Source organism: Orbicella faveolata, unplaced genomic scaffold (assembly GCF_042242905.1).
Source record: "Orbicella faveolata isolate gen_17 unplaced genomic scaffold, um_ofav_v1 contig_26, whole genome shotgun sequence".
Lineage (NCBI taxonomy): Eukaryota > Metazoa > Cnidaria > Anthozoa > Scleractinia > Merulinidae > Orbicella > Orbicella faveolata.
The window spans coordinates 5333116-5358906 of record NW_028301554.1 but is presented as its reverse complement, the minus strand read 5'-3'; the positions used below and the strand labels follow the sequence as shown (position 1 = coordinate 5358906).

General features: G+C 39.6%; 2 protein-coding genes across 2 annotated transcripts; one reads left to right on the top strand and one right to left on the bottom strand.

Annotated features, from left to right (window-relative positions):
- Positions 1 to 118: 118 nt before the first annotated feature.
- Positions 119 to 15896, bottom strand: LOC110043331 (dimethylglycine dehydrogenase, mitochondrial-like). The gene is made up of 15 exons (XM_020748778.2): positions 15734 to 15896; positions 12508 to 12670; positions 11572 to 11670; positions 11067 to 11256; positions 10339 to 10518; positions 9438 to 9663; positions 8292 to 8530; positions 7425 to 7636; positions 6998 to 7255; positions 5232 to 5362; positions 4469 to 4686; positions 3533 to 3690; positions 2754 to 2813; positions 2001 to 2135; positions 119 to 1201 (listed from the first exon to the last, which is right to left on the bottom strand). The coding sequence occupies exons 1-15, from the start codon at positions 15859 to 15861 to the stop codon at positions 977 to 979; spliced, it is 2622 nt and encodes an 873-aa protein (XP_020604437.2). The 5' UTR covers positions 15862 to 15896; the 3' UTR covers positions 119 to 976.
- A 513-nt stretch (positions 15897 to 16409) lies between these two features.
- On the top strand, positions 16410 to 25770 carry LOC149107786 (betaine--homocysteine S-methyltransferase 1-like). Its single transcript, XM_089295496.1, has 6 exons — positions 16410 to 19304; positions 20205 to 20282; positions 20988 to 23137; positions 23236 to 23373; positions 23993 to 24108; positions 25125 to 25770. Exons 3-5 carry the CDS (start codon positions 23036 to 23038, stop codon positions 24035 to 24037), a joined length of 285 nt encoding a protein of 94 aa, XP_089151622.1. The 5' UTR covers positions 16410 to 19304; positions 20205 to 20282; positions 20988 to 23035; the 3' UTR covers positions 24038 to 24108; positions 25125 to 25770.
- Positions 25771 to 25791: the final 21 nt, after the last annotated feature.

The following is a 25791-nucleotide window of genomic DNA, read 5'->3' as shown; positions in this document are numbered from 1 at the left end:
CCCACGTTTTCTTGGGTAAAGTTCAGCAACCTCATATAGGAAGCCTGAGGAAGGGAGGCTGTTTTTACCCATGCACATTTGTTAACACTTCGGCAATGAACTGCACTAGCCATAAAAATTATGCGAAACATGACTGTATTTATTCGGATTTTTTTTTTGTCTCGGTAAAACAAGAAATATTCGTGGTATACGTTTGACGCAGAATATTCACTCTCCTCTATTTTAGAGTCACCAGTATGTCAGCATAATTTTAAAAAGATCAACGCCACGAAAATAAATTTGCGATATGTACCAAACTACCTCGAAATAATAGTCTGCTAGGGTGTTAAAACAACGAAGTGGTAGTAGAGATGTATTGAGGACTTCATTTTCTTGTCCTCTCGAAGTACGGACGATAAATTGGTATATTAACTACAGTGAAGTTTCTCGTTTAAGATCATTTGCCAACAGATTTTCCTTTTTTCTACTATTGTTTGCTTATTTCCTCCCTTACTGTTCGTTTAAAATGCTACTGACCTATTTGTCTAGCGCTCTCGTTTACCTACCCACCCCCCGTCAATTTCAATGCTGTTCAGGCTTAAGATGCAGGGTAAATTTGAAGCGCTCTGGAAGAAGCCGGGAAAGGGGATGTGACTGTTTCCTTTTTCCCGATTTTTTTTTTTTCTCTTCTGTTATAAACATGCAAAATATCCGTCAGCCTCAACTGGTTTTGTACCACATCGAGTCTGTACTTTTCAACAAATGACGTTCTCGTCAAGTACCCTTCACATGTTAGCTACTTAATTTTACAACACGAAGTTATCTACTCGGTTTGTGATTAAAAACCCTTCCACGACAACTGCGAGACCTCGCGCGCGGAATCTCGCGATTTTCGTTCTCGCTCCAGGACATATTTTGAGAATGCGGTTTACCCACCAGTGAAAATTCCGCATTTTTTAAATCTATCATTCATACACGTAAGTCATTATTCAGAGTTTTAAATCGCCGTTTTCTCTTTCTTCGCGGCTTTCAGTTCTCTTCTCGTTCGCACTGGTTCTGTGTCAAACAGTGGCTCTTTGACTACAATGGCAGGGCACTTGCTACCCAACAGCTCCACCTCCACCCGCGATCCTATCTCACTCAGTTCCAGTGGTAAATAAGCCAGTGAGATGCTTTTGTTGAGTCTGTAGCTGTATGTCCCTGACGTTGTGTTCCCAACAACCTACAACCGAAGTGTGGTGAGTAGTTTCAGTGGAATCGAACAACAGCAAGAAGCTTAGTTTCAGATACAGAAGAACTCAGTTGTGAAACAACTTACCCTTAGTGCTAAGACAAGCAACTTCATTAACCGAGTTCAAGACTCAACTAGGTCGCCACAGTTGTAAGTAATTTTATTCTACACGGCTTCCATGAAAAGCAGTTTTGAAATTTTTTTTTTTTTTGAAGTTTTTGTTTTTGAAATTTCTGTTCTTTGATTGTAGTTAGGAAGATAAGTAGCTGGTTGATTATCATAAACACACTGATGGAAATACCAGGTACAAATAAAGTTATCGTATCGTATGTTTACAGTCAGAAACATGGTTAAGTCCCCCTCTACCCTCCCGCGACCATTATATTTTTGAGGGTGGGAAATTGGGCATTTAATCTGATCAAGGTGGTTTCCCTTTTTTTGGCTTTTTAGATTTGCTTAACATGTCGTTTGCGAGACTTGCTTCGCACGATTTGTTTTGTTTTTGTTTTTTCTTTAATTGCTTTATCTTGTGCATGACTTACTATTTTTTGATCAGTTATTGTCCAATCCCCCTCCAAGAAATAAGATAATGGTCCAAACTTAATACAAACTGACCAAAGTGAAATTCAAGCTGGTAAAACCGGTTTCTTAGCCATTAATCAAGTGAAAATCGCGTATCGCTTTTGAGAACGTTACAAAAGCAAGTTTGCCCACTCGTTAATAAAGAACAGCATCGTACAAACTTCAAAGAATATCGTTGTTGTGTGACAAACGAAGGAAATTCAACTACCTTTCCTCCAAACCAAATGGTTTCATTGCCTTCAGGATCCACATCAGTTGTCTCCACTGCCAGCATACAGAGCTTTTTCTTGATTCCATTCTCCTTGTGTTTAAGTAAGCTTTCTCGTCCAATAAAGTCCACACCCTACGAAGAAAATTGAAAATATACGGCCGCTTTTAGAGGCTAAGTCACGCTTGTGTCACGACAGGTTTAGGTGTTGTCACGCTATGGGGTCAGTCACTAATTTTATAACGTGTACATGCATTTTGGCGAATCTTGAGGAAGATCTTTAAAGAGCTTTAAACTTGCAAAATGACGATTACGATAAGACCATATTCGTATTCTCGGTATTAGACTGGACCTAGCTTGCAACTGAGGCTAATGCGGGCTTTTCAAATGCAAATTACATAAGTCTCTTTTTAATGATATTCTCCGTCTTGAACCTCGATTACAAGCTAGTTCCAGTGCAATACCGAGAATACAAAAATGGTCTATTCATCTGCTACACAAGTTTCACGGCTGGTTAAAAAATCACTTTTGAAATAAACTTTCACCGTGAAACGTTTAAATCAAAAGGACGAGTGGATTTAAGTCTCAGTTATGTTATAAAATACTCTAGCCTGGAAATAATGAAACAATATTGGGCTTAAAATTGAGGTATGGGTGTTATAGTGGTACAGTCCAAATTTGTAAATTTTTTGCGTCCCAACAGAAGACAAGCTAACGGGCTGAAAGTTTGTAACACAGTGTTCATGGCCTTACCTTGTCAAATTTGATAAAGTAGTCTAAGCCAGCTTCCAGGGGGGTGGTGTCCATATTCATCTGTTGGAATTAACAAATTGACGTCAGTTTTTCTTGCGTCTGTCCTGTTATTGATCATGAATTTCGTCATAACATTGAAAAAGTAGCTGTGGATCCGAAGACTACTTTGACAATGTTATGACGAAATTCATAGTCAATAACAGGACAGAGCCATGAAAGACTGACGTCAATTTGTTTTTTACGATAGGAAATTGTTAAATTGTCCCGCTTTCGCTAGTTGGCGCATCGCATAAATTCTAAATTCATGTGTCTGTCCACTTATTGACAATGAAAATTAGCCAATGAGCGCGCGAGAATTTCTAGTTATCGTAAAAAGTGAGATGTTATAATTGAGTCAAAACTTGTGCAAAAAGTTGAAAGAAAATATTGTCCGTATTACTCGGCCTTTACAGAGGTGTCCGTCTTAAAGAGAACATATGGAGTCTGGTTTTTGCAGCGAGGACCAAGTGAGCTGTCAGTAAAATACAGGTGTCCGCGACCAGAGGTTCGACTGTATGCAATACACCTGTAACTAGTGATCAGAGATCAGACTGCAGAAAACCCATCAAACAGCTGAGAATTCAAAAGATGTAGATGTAGATTGCAAAACTGTAACTACTGTCTGCTTATTTCTTTGCAAACGCCTTAAAAAATCGCAAGAAATACATTTGATACATGTAGGTCCAAAATACGATTCAAAAACAGGGTCTTCTATCGTCCCCTTAAGTCTTTCACTATACCTCTAGTCCCCAGGCCCTAAATCCCTTCTCAATCCTTAAGGCTGTCATGGCATAAGTACCAAAGTCTCCAATACCAAACTCCTCCCCAGCGCTCAACAGAGCTTCATACAACGCGACCGTGTGTTCGTTCTTGTGGTATAACTCCCATCCAAGCTCACCTACACAATAACAAAACAAACATCTTATACACAATTCTTTAGTTAGATGTTACGTACGCAAAAATGAAAGCGTCCCCGTGTAGAACACTACTGTACCCTGATAGGCATAATTACTCATATCTGCTTGGGGTTCGTGAACAATTCTAGACCTTTTCCATACTTTTTCAAAGACGTTGTTTTACTTTTCCAGACACAATAACACTCCTGGAACCATGATGCATTGAGAGCGCACAACAACCATAATTCATTGCAGCTACACGAAAGTAACGTGAAAAGAGTACAACACGAAATTCGGTAAAGATTTAACTTAGCAAATAAATCCAGACTTTTGTTTCCCTTTTTTCAGGCAAAGTCTGCATACAAGCCAAGTGGCCCATCAGGACGGCGCTTCTCTCCAGTCTCAGTAGCATGAAGCGACTAGGAGTATTTCTACTCCCGCCGGGATGGGATGCTAGTCCATTGCAGGGTTACCCCCAGCATTAAGTTCGCCGGTACCAATTCATATGTCTGGGTGGAGAGAGGCACTGTGAGAGTAAATTGTCTTGCCCAAGAACACAACACAATGTCGAACCGGCCAGGGCTCGAACCCGGACCGCTCGATCCGCAGGCGAGCGAATCATGAGGCCACCTCATCTTTTTTCAGACTTTATCTTACTTTTCCACACTTTTACCAGGTCTGGAAACCTCAAAAGACAGCAGATTGTCATTCTTTTGCAAAAATGATTCCAGACTCCATCCATTCTAGCTCTTAAAACAATAGATGCCATATTGAACTCACCAGTATAAGAAATTCTCATAGCACGGACAGGATCACCAGCCAGTTCAATGTCTTTGAACGTCAAAAATTTAAACCCACTGTGACTGAGGTCTGTTGATGTGAGCTTGGACAACACACTGCGGGAGTGTGGTCCAGCAATACCCAGGCATGAAATATCATCTGTGACATTTTCAATGGTGACGTCATAATTTCCTTTCCTGGCATAGTCTAGTAACCATCTGCAGGGGTCAAAGGTTTTTCTTAGTTCTTGCTGAATAATTTGATGCTACATTGCTTGCCAAAAAATTCGGACGTTAAAATTTCGGACGCTTTATTCTTGTTTTTAAAGCGGGAGCTTAATTTCGAACGTTTAATTTTCGGATACTTTTTATCTCATTTCGGACAAATTTCGGACAACAATTTCGGACACTTTGCTGAAACACAGCAGAAGTAAATTTACAGCTACAAAACACGAATCAGACTGAAACAACATCTGCTAAGATGACAGTGTTACTGCAGCCTCAGGGTTTTACAGATACACCGACGAGAAAATAACACAAATTCTATCAAACCGTTACGTATTTCAAGTCGTGTCTCAACTAGAGTTTGCTTCATAAAGCCCGGCATAAAGGAAACTAAGCGCTTTGGAGCTACTTCAAAGTTTTATACTTTCCTGTAAATACTTCGGACGCTTAAAATTTCGGACGCCTACAAGTTTCGGTCGGTTTTATTTTGGACCAAAATTAGCACAGGTTTTCTGACTACAACAAGGAACTGTACTGACCTGAGATCATGGAACTCTGAAGAACTTCCTGTCAGCAAAAAGTAATGTTCAGGTGTGATGGTGGAGACAGTGAGCTCAGCATACACCCTGCCTCGTGGACTCAACATGTGACTGATGTTTGTACAGCCCACCTAGAGTAACAATGAAACGGTTTAAAGAAGTCGTTTGTAATCCGTGTCAATCTTCTCCATCCTTAACCATCCTTGTTCCTTTATGATTTATTATTATCTCTTTAGTGTTTTTCTATCTTACTAAACTATTATTTTCAGGTTTCCTTTACTTTAAAGGTAATTCTGTATGTAGCCAAAATAACTCAAAATACCTCTAAATACCATGACTAAGCTCCTATAAAAACTGCACTAGAGCTTCATTTGTTGAAGTCAAAGCTATTGCAGTGACATCATTCTAGTTCATCTTTCGTTTCGATGAAGACCAGCAATTAAAGGTACACAGACTTATAAATTATAGCAATTGCATACAATGTTATCAGAAACTGTATAGGAAACCAATGGTTGGTTTGGAAGAACTAAAAAGCTTTTCTTGAACCAAGCGCTTAAGCTCAGCACACGCTAAGGGAACATGCCGCAGTGACATGTGACAGCGACAGTTTTCCTTGCGTGACATGCCGGTTTTTGCGAAAACGTTCTTGTTCTGGGACAACATTGTCCCCACAACTTGTTCCATGAAGTTCAGCTGGTTTCAACTTGTACGTTATGAAGCGGGGACAAAATGACCTCAATTTTCCATGTCGCATCATGTGCATAGTTTTTGCAAACTGTCCCCGCTACAGCACATTTTTATGCCTCGATCCGTTTCTTGTGCACCAACTTGCGTACTTTTCCCACAACATGCTTCCTATGCAATTAACACATGAAGGGGCCTATCCCCGCTTCACGAGCCCGCAACAGGTCCCCTGGTGTATCTTACCCTAAAGTGACATACAGCTGTACGAACAAAATTAATAAGCATTTAAGCCTGGTTTTCACTAGCAACACAAACACAAGCGCAAACACAACAATTCTTATTTCACCGTGAAAACGGTCTTGACGCAGGCATAAGCACAGGCGCAAGCACAAGCACAAGCGCAAGGATCAAAATTCTTCCTTTCTCTTGTGCTTGCGCTGATGCTTGCGTTTGCGCTGCAACAAATGAAAACGAAATACCGCTCAGGCATGACACAAGCACAAGGATATTTACCACATGTGGTTATGCTTGGCCAATGAAAACGCTGGATCCAGATTACCTCGCGTCTAAACAGTTCGGAATGTTCGGACGATTTTTCTTGTGCTTGTGTTTGCGTCGAAATTCGTTTTCGCTTGGGTCATCCCTATTGCTCGGGCTTGTGCCTGCGCTCGTGCTTGCGTCGCTAGAGAAAACCAGGCTTTAGAGTTAATCTTGTCATCATTAACATAAAATTTCCACTGGCCAAAACAACTAGACAACAGAACTAATAAACAGAAAAACAAATTCAGAACAGTTTTATCTTATGCAAGTGCCAGAGCAAAGTTGACCGCTTAATTTATGAGATGCTTTTTATGTAAGACCTACTGTAAAACCAACTTTGAACAAGCAGCCTGACCCCATCCGCGCAAAGGTATCTTTATAGCACGAAGCATTTTACATTATGTATTTTATAATTATCATTTGTAGTTTTTAAGACATTTCTGTTGTCTTATATAGCCTTTTGTATTTTTAGAGCTTTCTCACTTACGTTTCGTAACGTTTTGTGTACAGTTACTGTGTCTTATAAAAATTTAATTTATTACCTTTGGTAAAACATTAGCAACCATGACATCCAAAAATCTCGACGCATCTTTGCCCTTCACCTCAAACTTCCCAAATGGCGTCAGATCAATAACACCAACTTTGTTCAATACCAAGTCATATTCTCGCCCAACTGGCTCAAACCAGTTTGTCCTGTGAAAACTTGGCTTGTAACCTCCATCGTCACCTGGAAGCGCAAACCAGTTTGGCTGCTCCCAACCAACATGAAATCCCATTTCTGCACCTCGCTCCACGAGACGCTAGTTAAAAACAAGAAAGCAATAAGAGTCAACGTTCTTCAGAAACACATTGAATGCATCTGAACTTCAGAGTTTGCACGTTACTGATTACAAAAAGGGGCAGTAAACAGATGGCCAGTAAAATGATTTAATATACGTGTACTTTTAAGTATGTAGGTGTAATACTAACCTCGTAAATAGCATTCTTTCTTACTGGACGTCCAGCTGGTCGTTCAAGTTTGGGGTGACCAGTTTGGTTATTATAGCCATAGGACTCTCTTGTCTTAGCCATCACATAGTCCTTTGTTGTCCAGTTGCCATAACGACCCTGATCAAGCTCATTCAGATCGTAAGGTGGCTCCCCCTCCATCATCCAATCGGCAATATACTTGCCGATACCACCTGAAAAATAATCATATTTATATCATGTATCATCCTCCATTTACCGGTACTCCTTGGCATACTTGAACAAAATGTCCTCAGCAATATTTTTCAATTACGTATTACAAGTCATAATTTCTAGGACAATGTGTCTGTTTCTCCTATATACACTTTCAATCCCGCAATTGAAAACTTTCACATAAATGATAACAGATCAATGCAATGTACAGTGAGGGGAGAGGGAAGTCAGATGGTATAATTCAAGTGGTAGGGAGGTGCAAAGGTGTTCTTTTCGGGTTAAACTTTGCAATCTGAGGCCTTTTTGTGGGCCTAATACAATAGTCACTTGCAGTGAAAGAAGATAACTCTCGAGGACCACACTCTTATGTGAAAATAACTGTTTTACAGTATTTTATTGTCCCATTTACAAATAAAACATTAACTGCAAATACATGTACATGTACATGCAACTTACCGGCCGTAGCGGTCTTTCTGCTTTATGCAAGAAAAAAGGGTCTTTCTTTTAGGTTACATCGATGTTCCTCAATCTCAGGTTTTACACTGTGCCAGAGCACCTACCCACACCCCCCCCTTCCCCTTTACCCCCCTTCTTTGCCTTGTTAGCGTGTACAGTGCAGTACACCCTTAATTTTTCAATCGCATTTGATTGGCGTACCTCCATGTATAATACCATAGCCAGTTCCAACAGCTAGCCACATGTTGGGAACATCAAAAGCAGGGCCTATCATTGGCAGCACATCCGGACTGTACGTTATAGGTCCTGCCACAACACTTGCAATGTTTGCATCTGCCAACACAGGTATACGCTCCATCGCTGCGGCTGTATTGTCACTGATTCTGTCCAGATCGCTTTCAAACAGTTCCTTTCCAAAGCCTGGTGTCACACCATCCCACCTTCAGATATATCATTCATATGCAGTGTATTAAAATCTTAGAACTCTGTAGCTCTAATTAGGTCGGAGTGAAATTAAAGCTTTATATTATACATTGCACTGTATAACATGTGACTGAGGGTGGGGTGGTGGACTCCTTTTTAGATCACTCAACTCTGGATCAAGCAGTCTGGCTTTGAGCCCTGGCCAGGGACATTGTGTTGTGTTATTTGGCATAACACTTTACTTCCACAGTGCCTCTTTCCACCCAGGTTTATGGGTACTGGAAAATTTAATGCTGGGGGGGGGGGGGGGGTAGCCCTGCGATGAACTAGCATCCCATCCAGCTGAGAGTAGAAATGCTCCTAGGACTTCACTTCATGCTACAAAAACCAAAGATTAGCACTGGCCAAATGGGCCACTTGGCAGACTTTACCTGTTTATAAAGTCTGTGCCAAGCAGCATGCAACTTTACTGACGAGTCATCAATTAAAAAAAAAAAAAACACCCAGTAAGTTGATACAGAAGCATATCACCTATATGCTTCTGGTTGGTAGAAACACAGAACTAGCGCAAGATGTTAATACAATTAGCCAGTGCTAATCTTTGGTTTCTGTAGCAATATTACGAGCCACGAATTTACATTTTGATAGTCAATACATGTGTGATTTTTTCTTTTTGCAGCGTTTTCTAGAAGAAAATATTTCCTGGTGTTTCTATAAACACAGATTGAAACTCTTAAGAAATTTTGGGAGAACTTGGAAAGGCAGGCCTTTGAAACACTCATCTGTGACTAAGTGCTTCTTCAGCAGTTCTCTTCCCCAATGTCCACTTGTGTTCTATAACTTGACAGAAACACAGAAAAGTTTTCCATTTCTCCTACATGCCTCAATATAACAAGATTTTAATTAGCAATATCAACAATGTACCATTCTTCTTGTAACTTCATCTTGTCAGGATGCTCGTAAGGTCCAAACAGCAACCCCTGCCTCTCCTGACGGCAATAGTAAGAGCCTTCAAGATCTCTTATCACAGGTACTTCATGCTTGAGAGCTGCGACTTCAGGAATGGTGGACGTGACAACATACTGATGGTGAATGGCTACGAGAGGAAGATCCATTCCTGCCATCAGGCCAACTTCACGGCCCCAGAAACCTACGAACAATATAGGGAACAGTTGTATTGATAAAAAAATGTCATACAGTAACCATGTATCTAATGCATAAATAGCACATATGACTACAGTATACACATGTGAAAGTCTTACTAACAGTAACTTACCATTATTATAATGAAGTGTAGTTTTCAGAAAATACCCAATATACCCACCCCTCCCCACTTCACCCCCTCCCAACTCACACCCAGAGAATCCTGGGAAATTTTTAAACAGTATTATCAATGAAAAAAAGTATAACAAAAAAAACTAAGTAGTAGGGGGCGGGGGTTTAACTAAAAACCTACTGTGGGGGAGGTATGGATTGTTCTCTGGAACACACAAACCCCACTGATAATAACTTAATTGCTGATTTCTTTTTTCAGTCAGATTATCCAATTTCCTCAAACAAATACAATTCTACCAGATAATGAAGCAGTTAGTAATCATGACTTCTGACATGAGTCAAGATTACAAGTAGAAACAAAATATTGAACACAAGCTATGCAAGTAAATGCTAAACAATTAATTCAAAATGGTTTATAATCAAGCCACTAATTATAAGACAATATCAGTAATAAAAGAAATATTGTGGTTGGATAACAGATACATGTACATGTACATAATTTTAACAGCTCTGGAAAAAAATAATATCGAGACATGCAAACCAGAACTACCTGCAGCATTGATGACTTCTTTTGCCTTGATGGTTCCATGTTCTGTGTGCACATCCCAGCAACCATCTGTTCTGTGGTTGAGTCCAGTGACAGGAGCTGGCATGTAGAGATCAGCTCCGTATTTCCTGGCGCCAATGGCCAGTGCTCGAGTCAGTGAGTAAGGGTCGATATGGCCATCATCTGTCAATAAAAAAACAGATTTCAAACTGTTATTTGTGAAGAGAAACTTTACTACATTTTCACATTCATTTTGAAACATAATACAATGCCAGTAATCTGTATGATCTGCAATCATCCACTAGTTAAGGCTGTTAGAATAATGTATTGTATTCCAAGAAATCCCTCGGTTCAATGAACTGCTCCTGATGGTCTCTACAATGTTGTTACTCGATAGTAGACTCTTTTCGTGCACCCTGTCAGTGTGTCAACTTGTAACTATTGTAAATTCCATGACTTTGGAACCGTAATTATAATTTGAGTATAATTTCTACAGAGTTACACAGGTCAGGACTTCATGAAATTACACACCCGCCTGACACTTACATCTCAGTTTTGTGTAAGTCCTGCACTTACAAAATTAATTTTATTTTAATTTCAATTTTAATTTACCATAAGGTCAGGCTGCAACAGTTGCCTTTGCTTTGTGACTGCTGCATCAGTAGTTATCAAAATTATTCACAATGCAGCCATAAAACTTGTTCATTTATAACATATGCCATAAAACTGACCAGGGTTAAAGAGGCCACCCAAGACATCGTCCATTTTAAGAAGAGGATGCATCTTTGCAATTTCCTCAGGAGTAACAAGCCACTGTGGCGCTTTGTGCCACCCTTGCCGTTGCATCTGATATTTAGCTTCATCCATACGGTCAGGTGTTGTACATAACCTCAGACTCCCTGGCTTGTGGAAACTAACTTCCTAAGAAAACACAGACTTAAGTAAATTAAGGTGGATGATATACTTTTTAGTAAGAGGCTCTTGAAGATTTCAACAAATTGAAGAATGATTTAATGGTAAATTATGATTTTGTTGCCTCAAGACTGCTCAAGCACATTATGGCTTCATATAGTTGACAATGATTTTCTTTAATAATTGAACTTCTTCCCAGTGAAGGTATCTAGCCTACATCTTGATTGCCAGCAGATGGCAGGTATCGAGAGCTTTTCTACCACATGGTGCCATATGAAGGCTGTATCACTCATTCTATATGAAGCTACTTGTAATTCTACTCACTTGCCCAGTTTCCTCTTCCAGTTTTGAGTACAGCTGAATGCTATAATAATGGATGTGTTTCACATTTATCCCTGGATGGAAATATGTTGTCAGTCCAGCCTGAAAAAAAAAATGGTCAGAATGGGGTTGTACCTGAAAGTAATAATTTTTGCATGTACACACTGTATCTATGAACTCACAAAACCAGATCACCTGCAAGATAAATTTAATGTGACATCAACATTTTAGGCAGAGTGACAGCTTTAGTTGAAATGTTCGTGCATTAAGTGATCATCACGCTCCGTCATGTGGGGAATCTAGCTTGTGCACTTTAAATTTCACTCCAAGGGCTGCTGTTAATGATCTTACTTCTGATTAGCTGCATGGAACTTATTTTTGTGGTGGCATTCTATTTTTATTTGCAATGCAATGTACAGGGTTTCCTACCAACACCTTGCAGGTAGCGATTAAGTGGAGAGAGGTACAACTTAAGAATTACCTGTAGCATGTAGATGTCTCACCAACATTCAAACCCTTAGTCTATTCTTCATGTCCAGAGTAAAATGCACTTGTAAACCAAATAAGACCTAAATACATGAAAATCTCCCAATTTTCAAGGTAGGAACATCAGGCTCCATCATGGGGGGGAGGGGGGAGGGGAGGTGCGCTTGGGAGGTCTGAGTATTCCATATCCTCTTAATTTCTGGTTTAAATGTCTTGCATCCTGTAAATTTCAATTTTTTTTCCTACTTGATATCCCGGAAAAAAGGTTATTATCCCTGGCCATCAATGTTTTCCCCAATATTCCATATTTGGTTAATCTCTTTACCTATGAAAATATCCCGTCTCTCAAAAGTCCCTAATTAGGACCTCAGGTAAAAATATATGAGAGAAGTCTATCTCTGGTTCTCAATATAGATAATGAGATAATATCAGGGGGATATATTAATTACTTACCGCATGCCATGTCGATCCAGCCGTTAATTCAGATTTTTCAAGGAGGACAACATCCTTCATACCCTGTTTGGCCAGATGATATGCAATACTGGTGCCCAGGACCCCACCACCGATAATGACAACCTCGGCATCTTCTTTTAGATGTTTGTTGAGTTTAGGGGTGCTGAGGAATAGGCAATCAAAGGAAAGATCAAGCTTTCATGTACATTTACATGCTTGTTGACTGAGTGTAATTATCCTTTTTCCAATTATACAGAGAAACCCTGCCTTATGGACACCCCATTAATACAGCCACCTTGTTATTATGACCACTTTATTCTGGCCCAAACAAAAGCTCAGTCAGTCATTTTCTTATTTACAGAACCCCTTTAATTCGGCCATCCCCTTAATACAACCAGATTTTTGTGGCCCATTAGCGACCAGAGTAACAGGGTTCCACTGAACAATGAGTGAGAAATTTTGGGACCACGATTTGCAGACAGTAGAGATGCCGAGATCCTTGTTTGAAAATGCCAGACTGAGCTTAAACAATTTTAAGGTGATTCCACTGTATTGCATTGCGCATCTTTACGGCCCAGAAATATATCATGTACATAAAAAACATGGTGGCTTTTTGTCAACAGCTTGGCTAAGGAGAGACAAACCATCGTTTTTCTTGGAAACAAGTGCAGGGACCACACAATTTTTTCATTAATCACCTTCTTTCAATACTGTGAAAATAGAATACAAAATGACATGTGTTTGAAATGAAATTTCAAGATCAGATGAACACTTTCCAGGACCCGTGAACTTCTGTGCACCATAATTTGCCACCCCCGACAACAGCTTGAGCTGTGTTTTTCAAGTTAATTTAAGGTGGCTGAACACAGGTTTTGATACCTGTGTTTCATTCACCTTTTTCTCTAAAACCCTTGATCCCTCAGTCGCCAAAAATGGCAGCAAGCAAGTTAACAACATCAACTTTGGTTTTTTGATGGTCAAGCTGACATATGTGCCGTTGTCATGGCAACATGAATAAATATAAATAGGCCTTTAAAATTAGTTTTGTTTATTTGTGGAAAGTCTAGTCATTAGATTTTCTTTATAATTTGCATGCAACAAGCTTGTAACAATTCTCACAAGTTAACACCATTTTGCTAATAATTTAACAGTGAGAGAGATCTTTAATTATCCCTTGTCGAAGGTTCACTGGAATATCTAGAATTTCCTTTGTTAAAGTTCAATTTTTTCAATACTCCAGTTACTTATTTCCTAAAGTATTTTTGTGCCAAATTTCATGAAATTCTAATGAGTGGTTCTCGAGAAATAGACGTATTTCCGAGAGTGCAATTTTTCATTCAATCACAGTTTTTTTACTTACTACGCATGCGCTGCATTTAACAGAGTCCTTTCGTTAACAAAGAAAAAGCTGAGAATTGCTGGGTTCTTTGCATTGTTACCTTTTCTAACATATGTTTGTAATAAAAGACTAAAGCCATCATTACACTGCGCTCAATTATACAGGAAAATAGCACAGCTTGTGCAGGTGTTGAGTAAATAAAATAATCGCTCTATTGACGGCATGTTTGTTTTTTGCAATCCTTGTATGCACGCTGAATTGCATAAGCAAAAGCGCACTCGAAAACTGTGTTCGGCCACCTCAATTAATGAATAAGGTGACTCTGGGTTTTGTTTCCTTTTACCTGATTGGTACCCTGGTCCCAGAGGTTTTTCTTGATTTTTCTCCACATGAGAGAGCTGCGAAAGAGCCGCGAAGCAGTGAAAACACGAGTTGCGAAGCGGCGAGAAAGAAAAACCTCTGGTTACTTTGGACTTGAATCTCACTTTCATGCAGATGCCAGGGTCAGGATCTGGCCCTCGGGCTCAGATTGGTTGATATTTTTACAAACACACAAATCAATATGATTGGTTCGTTTGATTGGTAATACCGAGGGGACAGTGGGGACATCTGTCACGGCACTGCACTTCTTGAGGTAAATTTTGCCTCTCTAGCAGGGAAGGAATTTGTTTGCAAAGTACTTCAGTTCTCAGTTTGTACACGTTCAAGATTTGCCTGTGTTTGACATGGATTATGTTTCTGACAGTGTCTTCAAAGAAATTTTGACTTTGGCACTCGAGGAGCATTTTCCAGAGATTGAAAGTCTCACTGAACATCAAAAGAAAGCCTTGCTCGCAGTCATAAATCGCAGGGATGTGTTGTTTGCCATACTGCCAACCAGACATGGAAAATCAATTATAATTATTTCAGTTGCTCCCTGATGTCTGCAAATACCTGTACCTGTCAGGTGATTCATACCCTCATCATGCCACAATTTTGGTGGTGTGTCCTCTAAGTCTCTCGTGGACTCTCATATCTGCGAACTGCAAAACCGTGGCATTTCAGTGGCCAGTTTGAGCAGCGAAGACAGGAAGCTTATGCCTTGCTATTCGGAAGTCCCGAGTCCTTCTTACAAAACGAGAAAGTGGAGAAACATGCTGTGTAGTAATGTTTAACAAGACAGAACCTTCACGATCGTTGCAGACGAAAACATTAATCACACGCATTGACCCCTGCCAAGTAGGTCAACTGATACCACTCTCCACCCCCCGAGTGGAAACCATTAGCAGTTGATAAGCACATGATTGCTAAGTTGCCATTGGTCCCTTTTGTAATTATCAATTTGACACGTTTGACAGCTGGCATCTGCATGAAAGTGAGATTCAAGTCCAAGGTAACCTGAGGTTTTTCTTTCTCGCCGCTTCACGACTCGTGTTCGCCGCTTCGCGAAAGGAAGAAAAATCAAGAAAAACCTCTGGGACCAGGGGACCTGATTGGACAGTAAAAAATTAAATTGAGCAAAAGGTCATGTATGTTGTGTCTTCTCCGATGCGTTATGCATGGCCGATGTTCATATTTTGTGTTATCGTTAACACACGGACAAATATTGTTTAGTCAGGCAAATTTGAAAACAATCAAGTGCGAACGAAAATAATCACAACACAACTTCAACAAAACGTTCTAAATTACAATGAGATGGTCAACTTGTAATCACTACAACAAAGATTTTGAGAAAAACACTGAAAAAAACAATCACTTAAAACGATCAAGCAAAATCCCAAAAATTTTCATTAGTCGATATAGAAACGAAGTTTCGTGATCAGTGATCAAAGATCCCTGTAGAAGCATATGCTACGGTCGAATTTCTTCTACTACTACGATTTGAGGTCCTAATAAAACCAAACCCACCTTGAACTTGAGCTGTTGTGACGCCACGATGTGCATGAAAGAAAGGCATATCGTTTAAGGCACGTTTCGACGCCATACCCTCGAGAAATTCCACGTAGCAGACTTCCAACTCGAAGCACAGACGCCATGTTTACATCGTCTTGATAACCACAGCATGTTTCAGGCAGGGTTCTGTTTGTATATAATTAAGTGCTGTCATTCAATGAACGGACCACTCATAAGCCAGTGCAAAACCATTGACCAATGAAAACGTTGCATGTATTGAAGAAACAGACAATGCTTTTGGCAACAGTGGTACAGCTTTCTGCTTGGCGCGAAACTTGTAAAACGCGATTTACGGGACAACGGGAAACAGGAGTTTGAGCAGGAAAAACACGAACAGCTGACCTGTTGTGTGTGTGAGCGGTGAACCGGTAAAACCGTAAACTTGTTGATTCGCGATTCACTTGGCACAAAAGCGCCTTCTACAGATGGACAAAGGGTTTTTAAATTTGCTAAAGGAGAAGGTCACTCCAAAAACCGTATATTTTTTTCCATCACCAATAAAAAGTTCACATTGAGTTGAGTTACTCACCGTTGTTTTAGCTCCTGAAGTGGATGCGATCCTAATGAAAAAGAAGTGAAAACTTCGACCCCGGGCACAGGCAACCCAAGCTCTCAATGTTATCTTTTTTTTTTTTTCACTTTTGTGCGAACGTTCAGCCTAACGTGACATATGGCATATACTATTACATAAAGACCGAATTTTGAAATCGCGTTAGATCGGCCTGAGGAGCTGGCAAACAGCAAAGAATACAACACAGCAACAGGGTAAGTAGATTTTATTCACAAAATATAAGAATAATTGACTTTTCAAGCAAAGCCGTTGCATTCTCATACAAACCTTTATAAATTCAAACCGTTGTAACACAACACCTCCATATGCTGCAAGGCCAGAGTCACGTTTCGCGTAGTCAAATTCGGTCGTTATGTAATAGTATATGCCATATGTCACGTTAGGCTGAACGTTCGCATAGAAGTAGAAAAAAAAGGATAACATTGAGAGCTTGGGTTGCTTGTGCCCCGGGAGCCGCCATTTTGAAAGGATCTTGAAGGCCAGGCCGCATATCCGTGACGTCATTCCGTCCGAGAATGTGTTTCTTCCTTTGAGCTTAAGTATGGCTGCGCTTGAAGCTAGAACGTGCTAGTGATTCCGGGGATGATAATAATCAAGTTGAATGGAACGATTGGTTGGAAAATGCTCTGTGGTGTACTTGTGAGAGATGTGCAACCATGCCGACGCAAAGAGAATGTGTTTGCTGCCGAGAACAGCCGGAGTAGGTCACCAAGATGGAAGGTACATTTTGCAGTATAATTGCAATGGACGCAGTTAGCGGAAGAGGAAGTTTATTTTTAATTGTATATTGCTCTCAGAATTGAATTGGTGGCTTAAATAAATCCCCAGTATAATGCTTTTGATCTGATTTGTCTCCATTTTTATTTTACTGGCGGTTCAATACGGAGGGAGTTCTGGTATCACAGAAACTGACGAGTTTTCAATGGTGTGTTTAAATCGGGCGAATGCTTTCCGCCTCACAAGTCTGTGTTTTTACTCATAAAATTTGGATACTTTTTGCCCATGCTCGTACGTGTTTGCCAGGTTTCTTTACACTTACGGACTACGTGGACTCTTGTAAAATACGCAGTGACTTTACATGTAAGATGCGAAGTGAAATCGACGTCTTTGACGTGAAATGTGAAATTGACGACATTCCTTATCATTACATAAGATTTTTTGTGAGAATTGTAATTTGTATTATTGGAAAGCTAAGCATATGTAATAGATTTTGGATAGAAGAAAAAAGTATATAAAGGAAATTTGCATTGAAGGAAAAACTCAGTCAGCCACGCATGACAATCCATCTCGACCTGACTTAATCATTATATTCATTATACCATTGAAAGAGTTGTTGTTGACTCTTAAAATTTAATCTATGGATAAGTTTGTGCTTTTGTCTCTAGTTACCATTCTATTGAAAAAAAGCTCTGTTGCCACAGTTGAAATTATGATGATGTTTGTTCACTGATGTTGATAAATGACTTCACTGGTTTGAATTTAACAAATCGAATGTGGTTTAGCGTGGTCTGTACTCTTATTGACAATGGTACGCATCGTCACAGTGGTCAAAATGTTGTGGACTCACAAAGCGCAGTCAAGTGAGTCCACAACAAATTTTGACCCCTGTGATGACAATCAGATTACGAGACCAGTAGGAATTGTAGTAAAAACTTGTTTTGATATTTGTTGTATCAGGCTTATGGATCAGTCATTTGGAACTCTACTATCTCCTGTCCAACCCCCCCCCCCCCCCCCGGAACCTGCCAGGCATTTGACATTTTTAACTGTCTCCTGGGCCAAGAATGGTGTCATACCACGTGATCAAATGTACCTACCCCGTGAGGGTCCCCTATACTTTTTCCGTGATGCTTGAATAAGCATTTTTTGCTTTGCGTGAAGCGTGAATGAGGATTTATTTTTTCCGTGATTCGCGAATCTATATTTTTCCTTCCTCGGGAAACTGGTTTTCGATGTTTTCATGATGCGTGCATTATGCATTTACTTACACGTGATTTGTGAACCAACTACTTTTGCAGGAATAATTTTTCACTTCTTTTGGAGATTTAAGCGTCATTAAAGCTCGTAAACTACACCAAACTAGATGTAAAACCTGCCCATTCGACACGCTTGCGGCTGGAGGACTGAGAACTAACCACAGCGACAGTGAACCAGGAGGGCCTAGAATCTAGTCTGTCACGATGTGTCAGACACGGCATTTTGATGCATCAAAATGGAGGGTTCTGTATGTTTTGCGAACATGGACAGAATTTGTATTTTATGTGACACATGATTTAGCCTTTGCATTTTTACGTGAAACATGATTGCTTGCTTTTTTCTGTCAACGTGAAGCTGTTTTTCGAATTTTATGTGATGCGTGAAAAGGCCAATTACATATGCGTGAAATTGTTTTCAGAAGAGGTATAGGGGACTCTCCCCTGTGACATTTGCAAAACTGAGTAATAGAAATGTAGATTGAGTTTCAACCGAGGTGTCAATGGAGTATCGATTGAGTATCGCTCGGGTGTTGATCGAGTGTCAATTGAGAGTATCGATCAAGGGTATCAATCGACACGACCACAGATGCCTTTGGTACATATAATCCAGCTTATCTTTAGTAGGTGAAATTGTAACAATGTTTGATAAAAATCAAACTTGCCATTAGTTGCAAATTATAAAGCTGACCTCGTAATAATATTATTATCTGACCTCTCTGGACAGTACCAATAGTTTTAGAGTTTCATGTCTTGGTCTTTTGAGCAGTAGACAATTAAATGCCAATTAAAATCTGACTCGTGGAAATTTGCTTTTGAATGTTGTTCTTATCCTTCAGCTAGCCATTCTACAAGAACTGAAGATATTAACAGAATAAATTAGGAGAGGATACAATATACAACTCTGTAGTTCATAGTCAACTCAGATGCAGTTTAATCATGCAGTGTTCCAAAGTGTGCGTGCAAAGGTCAGAACATTTTGGTAAGTAAAAGGCTGGAATATTCGTTTGTTATTTCTATATTTTGCAGCATAGACCATCTTATAATTTCTTCAGCCACAAATTTTTATATCTTTTTTCCAGCCAAAAAAGTATATAAATAGATTTTAAAAACCTGGCTATAATTTATAAATATTATTTTAATTGATCATTGTTATTGTAGTCTCACTCTGTAAAACAAATGTTTCTTTTTGGTTCATTTAAGGACAACTGAGGAAATGTTGTCTTTCTTATGGGACAAATACATCAACTGGTTCACCTGGATGAAAATTAAGAAATTAAAACGTTATTGAAAACATGCAAGGGATGGGAATCTTTTTGGTAAATGAATCAAAGTTGCAGAATGTTGCAAACCAGTCTCAGGAAATGGTGGTTTTTGATTGGTAAAAGCTGAGTTTTGAATCTAAATTTTGAGTGGTTGTCTGCAATATCAACTGTTTTGGTTTGGCCATCAGGTTTCAAACCAAATTTTTTCAAGCAAAATTAATATGATTAATTCATAACTATTGATGGGATCAGTAGAGAATTTAAGGCATAGAGGATTTGATGATAACTTAGTAAAAGTAAATTGGCAAAGACCTTTATTTGCTTTTACTCAATTTAAAATTTTGTTGACAAATTTGGCTGGATAATGGCCATTTCCCTCTATGAGATGCAGCTGCTGGGAATCATACTGGTTGTATTCATCATCTTGGACTGGATTTTTGTTTTGATGAATACAACAGCTATGCGACTCCATGCAGGCATGTCTGATGTTAAATTATTTAATTTCAGGAATTTTTTTCAGTGGAAAAAAGTGTACAAGTAGTTGCCGACTGTTTACTAATCAAATGTGCAATTATTTTAATATGTTTATATGCTCCTTTTCACATATGATCTACAAGGAAAATAAGGAAAAAGATAACACTACTGATCATGAAGAGATCTGTGGAAATTACACAGGAACAGCAATATTCCCAAAGGTGTGTGTATTCCTCATTTCTTGTCACAGTTTATGTCAGATTTGTTGGTTGTTTAGATAGCTATTTTGCAACCATAAAAGGTCTTTGTTGTGAGATGTCTGTTTCTCTGAAAAGGGTTGTGCACTCTGATGAAAATATTTGTCCACAGACAGTATCAGTTCCCAGAAGCAAACAGTTTTCTTAGAGCAAAGCTCAAGGAAAATCGTGAGCTTTGAGGAGCACATAGTGCCAAAGACATATATCCTTACATATTTTTAAAGTCAAAGTATGGAGCTACTGTGTTTATTATCCTCAGTCAAATATATTACGCAATACGCTGGATCTTTTGAAAATGAGGAATATTACTCATATTTTGCCCAGTTTTGCCTGGGGCATATTCAGTCACGTGATGCGTTTAGACCAACCACGTGAGCAAAAGTATGTTTATGGACTACAGACAAGACTATTTTCACCGTTCTTTTGTTAGTGAACTGAGTTTAAGATTAAAATTCCAAATCTGCGGTAAAATCAGGAGCCTGGTAAAATTAAATACACATTTGCTATTGACTGAAGCACAAACTATTCGGAGGAGGAGTAATGATCTGATTGGTCACGTTTTATTAATGTGATATTAGCAAAAACTATAGGTAACCTTTAAGGAATAGTATGCCAAGATTCATCCGTAATATTCATTTCCAACGTTTTTGTCTGTTTGCTTCTGTTTAGACAAATGCGGACAAGATTTGGTTGACAGGATGGACTTATCCAGTGAAGATGCATTGATTAATTTCGTCAACGCCTTAGACTTTGTCAAAATTTTTAATTGTGTCTTCCTTAGAAAGCATGGGGATTCAGTTGGCATTGACCCCCAACAAGGCAGTTTAACCACTTTGATGAGAGAGAAGTGGAAAACACCATATTCCATTCCACTTATAATGCAAGAATGAGCAAATGCAAGCAGCAGAAAAGGAGAATTGCCAAAACATTAGGAGTTCCATGCAACGGACTGTACGTGCCATTTGGAAAGAACGCTTATACACTAGTTGACTTTTGTGCGAAGTTTGCCGAAATTTTGCGGTTATCCTCCCTATTGTCTATTCTGGTCGAGTAAATTTAAGGAACTGAGAATTTAGCCATAGTACTTCAATGTTAGATAAATGCGCTTTGTACCATGGAAGATTTGTTGACTGTTGTTTTTACGATAGACAGAACAATGTTTTCCTTATGATCAGTCGCATTACGTGTACTTTGAAACCAAGCCTGTAACGTGGCTTTTTGAAACCTGAAGCCCAAAACATTTACGTAAGGTACTTGAAGGTATTAGCTCTTGATAAAAACGGGAAAAAAAAAATTAAAACTGAGATGAAGTTCAGTATATCTATTTTCCTAAAATCAGGTGCAATGATCGATCTTTCCGGGCCTCTTTTCTGTTAACGTTTGTCAAGAGTTTTGGTACAAAATAACCTTATTAAAGTTGATATATTCTTCAAAACTTGTCAGACATAAAACAAGAGTACGGATATGATTGCATCTTTCGTATGCGGAACTACAAAGCTCGTGTAGCAAGCAGAAAAAAGCGTATAAGATGTGGATCGGGCGAGGCGCGAGAGCGCGGAACGCGCGGAGCACCTTTGACAAACCTTTGGCCTGCGTCACAGGCATCTTCGACCACATCATTAGCAAACCTTTGACTTGAATCGCAGAAATATTTGATTACTCTTTTGACCCACCTTTGACAGTGCGCAAAGGCGTATCAAAGGATCACCTTTACCTAGCCAAAAAACAGAGGCGTTCACAGGTGAGTAAAAACGGCCTTTCATGCCTTTGATTTTGATGGCAAAGGTTTATTCAAAGATGATCTTTGATTCGCGTCAAAGATCGTCAAAAGCGTGCAAAGGCAGCCTTTACAAAACCTTTAACCACACATTTGACGCTCGGTAAAGGCGATTTTTCGTGCCGTGTATCGATTTTGAGAAACTGTCGGGATACCGCTACAAAACCGCTAATAATATATACTCAGGAAGCCAATTTGATAAATTTGATCGAAACATAGTGTCGAGAGTGTCACTGATATCAAGGCATTAGGAATACTGTATACCAGTCACGAATAGGGGACACTGACTTACTACAGGCTTAGCTTGTTAACCGTCGCTTCTTACCTTACATTGGTGACCTCGAGCGTAAAACTCTAGCTTAGGAAACACATTTCGTAAGCAGGCGTAAGCCATGATTCTCGGCAAAAATATAATTTTCATTAAAAACAGATCCATTCATTATGTTACGAAAATGTAGTCGTTGGTCCACCGTGCTAGTGCACCTATATCAGTTTCATAGCCGAGGTTACTTATACTGCTATACCATAGCGTGGAGCAGCCAAAACAGTTTGCATTCGAATGAAAAATACTGTACATATCGGGCGCGAGCGAGGCACCATATGAAAAGGAGAGGATACTGGGAGGGTCTATCCGCGTCATTTAAATTTCTTTCTTTCTTTCTTTTTTTCATACAGGTACATTGATTCTATTGGGCTGCTTCAAAACTTGTTATTATTCTTTTTATGCTTGTGTTGTGTCTGCTTTGTTGCACAGGTTCAGATGCATTATGCCAGATTATGCTGCAGGCGTGAATGTGTCGCTAACCGCTGCCCTACCGAACGTCTTAGGTTAGTTCGCAGTTGCTTTTCCTCAGTCCCCGATATAATCGATCAAAATCGATAATTAAAAAGAACCTGGCCCTCGATTTTGATCGATTTTGATCGAGTATCGTAATTATCGATGTGTTACGTCCTGTTGATATCAAGACCACCTCAAAACTATCCATGCAAATTTTCGCAACCTCAAAACTTTAGTTTAAAGTTAAACATGTCTGGCAGTAAGGTATGATTCAAACCCTAAAATTTCTATCTATTTATTTTCAGTATATGTCTTCTTCAGTGCAAATTGTGCGTCTGAATTGATGAGGTTATTCTTTGCAGAAACGCGGAATCCTCGAGAGGTTGGATGCTGATGAGGTCGTTATTGGCGATGGAGGGTTTCTGTACTGCATGGAGCGACGGGGGTATGTCAAAGCTGGCCCTTGGACACCGGAGGCCACAGTAGAGCACCACAAGCCGGTCAGTGAAATAACTACTAATGACTGTATTTATTTCTTGAATCTAACCGCTTCAAGAGGAACAGGAATTGGTCCGTGAAATCGGTCGTTCGGGAAAGCGAAGGTACAGGTGTAGCTGCCTAATGTATACAACTTGTAAGGCGTGTTTACTTGCGAATTGCTACACAGCAAATGCGACCTGCAGCTGTCGAGTTTTCTAAAAGGTTTGAGCCGAGAATTGATTCGCGTTTGCGGGCGTTTTGAGTTATGTAAGTCAGGCACTTCAATGGCTTTCTTGCACCCATAATCGTATTTAGAAGAAATGTTCCGATAAGTCTGAAAATCTCCAGCGAAGAGCAAAGCTAATTACTCACGTCTTTTTCAATTTCCAAGCAAACGGAAAGCATATCTACGGGCAAGCGCTGCAAATTTATAGAGTATTGCTCTAAGTTTCAGCCATCGTTACCTTTTTTAAGTAGTAATTAATATACCGCCCTAAGCGCCCTCTGCCCTTTTATACATCCTCAGCGCCAGTCACGCAATGAAAGCTAATGAACCTGCGTGACATATAAGAGCCCCATGTAACAACAGGAAAGTCACGCACCACTTCCTTTACAGCGTGAGTTTCTCTGTCTTTGCAGTACGACAGCTTCACACCGAATTTCTTAGAGCAGGAGCTGATGTGATGCAGACATTCACTTTTTATGCCAGCGAAGACAAGCTAACGAATCGTGGGCATACAGCGGGAAACATAGGGGTAATATATTATAAAAAGAAGACAAGATTTTAAATAGTATAGGCTATGCTAACTCAAACGGCTGAATGTAATCTGATTGGCTGAGCCATCGTGCATTAACACCATTAGTATATAGTGGCTGGTAGGTCTCCCAGATAATGCCAAGGTTTTCTCGTTTCTCCGATGTTTCAAAAAAGATTTAGAAATATTATTGGATAATTTATACGATAGAACACTAAAGAAAGGAAATTGACTGTTATGCGACTGAAAACCATTAAAATTTTAATGCACCAATCAGCGTATGTAAACATAAGTGACACACTCGGCTGTTGTCCCGTGTGCCACTTTTTTGTTTTTACCATATTTTGACGTCACCTGTGATCTATTATTGAACATACGCACAGCAACATGGAATCTATCTGTGTTTTATAAGTAGCCACTCCGCTATGTTCCATTGGAAACCCGCGAATCTGATTGGTTCTCTCGTCGTTTTCTATTCGCTTAAAAATACACAAAAAGGTTTTGTACTGCAATCTTTAAAGGGGCTCAGTCACGCTATTTTGAATTATTTTGGCCACATACAAGATTACCTTTAAATGGTAGGAAACCTAAAAATAACAGTTTAATAAGATAGAAAACACCAAAGAGATAATGATAAACCATAAAGGAACGAGGATGGCTAAGGATGGAGAAGATTTACACGGATTACAAACGACGAATTTGAAAAATTGAGGCTTAATTTTTCAATATGCACAAACCGTGACAGAGCCCCTTTAAGAGTGTCTACCAAAAAAGTCATGGGAGCACTCGCCCTCGTTTCGTACGAGAGATAGTCAACTTGGCTTCGCTCATGGAAAACTCGGGCTTAACTTAAGCAAACAAAGAAACAAAAAATGTTACTGACGTCATCTATACATGATACATGTGTTCTCTGATAAAGAACCAATCAAAATGCAAGAATGATTTTACTTATTATATAAGCACCTTGTAGAAATCTGGAGCTCATAATGTAATTCCTTGTTATTACGTCTTTGTAGTATGAGGCCATTAACCAGGCTGCCTGTGATCTTGCCAAAGAAGTAGCCAGCAAAGGAGACGCCCTCGTAGCTGGAAACATTTCACAAGTGCCTGCTTATCTAAAGGGACTTGGAAAGGAGGCAGTTCAGAAAGAATTCAAAAAGCAAACCGACATTTTTGTGAAAAATGATGTCGATTTTCTAATAGGGGAGGTAAATACGCCGTACTGTAGATGTTATATTTCGGGAGTAATTCAACAACCATTATTTTTTGTCAGGGTGAGAGGGTTGAGGGGGGTGGGGGGTATAGAGTGGGGAAGGAATCGAAACCGGATTCTGTGTTTTCGATTTTGCAGGTGCTTTGATAATCTACCATTTTATTACGTTTTGTTTCAGCTGAAAACCTCTATGCCATCAATCAATCAATCGAAAAGCACAACAAACGTCCTTTTTGATACCCTAGCTATTAACTGAGACCTGAGTCTTAAATCAATACCGTGTTTTAGACCATTGTTTAAGGGTAATGTTTACATGCTTTTATCTGGTAGGAAAACATACCCAATTCAAGACTGGAGTGTTAAAACTACACCCGACTTGAGACCTGCAAATACCTACGTAGCCCATATAAGGGAGTTCTTCCACCCCCGCCCCCCCCCCCCTCCCCCTTTTCACGGCTTAACTTTCCTGA

Coding starts and splice junctions, on each gene's coding strand:
- LOC149107786 (XM_089295496.1), top strand. CDS start 23,036: ATGTGTTACGTCCTGTTGATATCAAGACCACCTCAAAACTATCCATGC. Junction 23,138..23,235: donor TAAACATGTCTGGCAGTAAG/GTATGATTCAAA, acceptor TATTCTTTGCAG/AAACGCGGAATCCTCGAGAG. Junction 23,374..23,992: donor CAGTAGAGCACCACAAGCCG/GTCAGTGAAATA, acceptor CTGTCTTTGCAG/TACGACAGCTTCACACCGAA.
- LOC110043331 (XM_020748778.2), bottom strand. CDS start 15,861: ATGGCGTCTGTGCTTCGAGTTGGAAGTCTGCTACGTGGAATTTCTCGA. Junction 11,671..12,507: donor CTGGATCGACATGGCATGCG/GTAAGTAATTAA, acceptor TTTTTTTTTCAG/GCTGGACTGACAACATATTT. Junction 1,202..2,000: donor CCATTTGGTTTGGAGGAAAG/GTAGTTGAATTT, acceptor CTTCGGTTGTAG/GTTGTTGGGAACACAACGTC.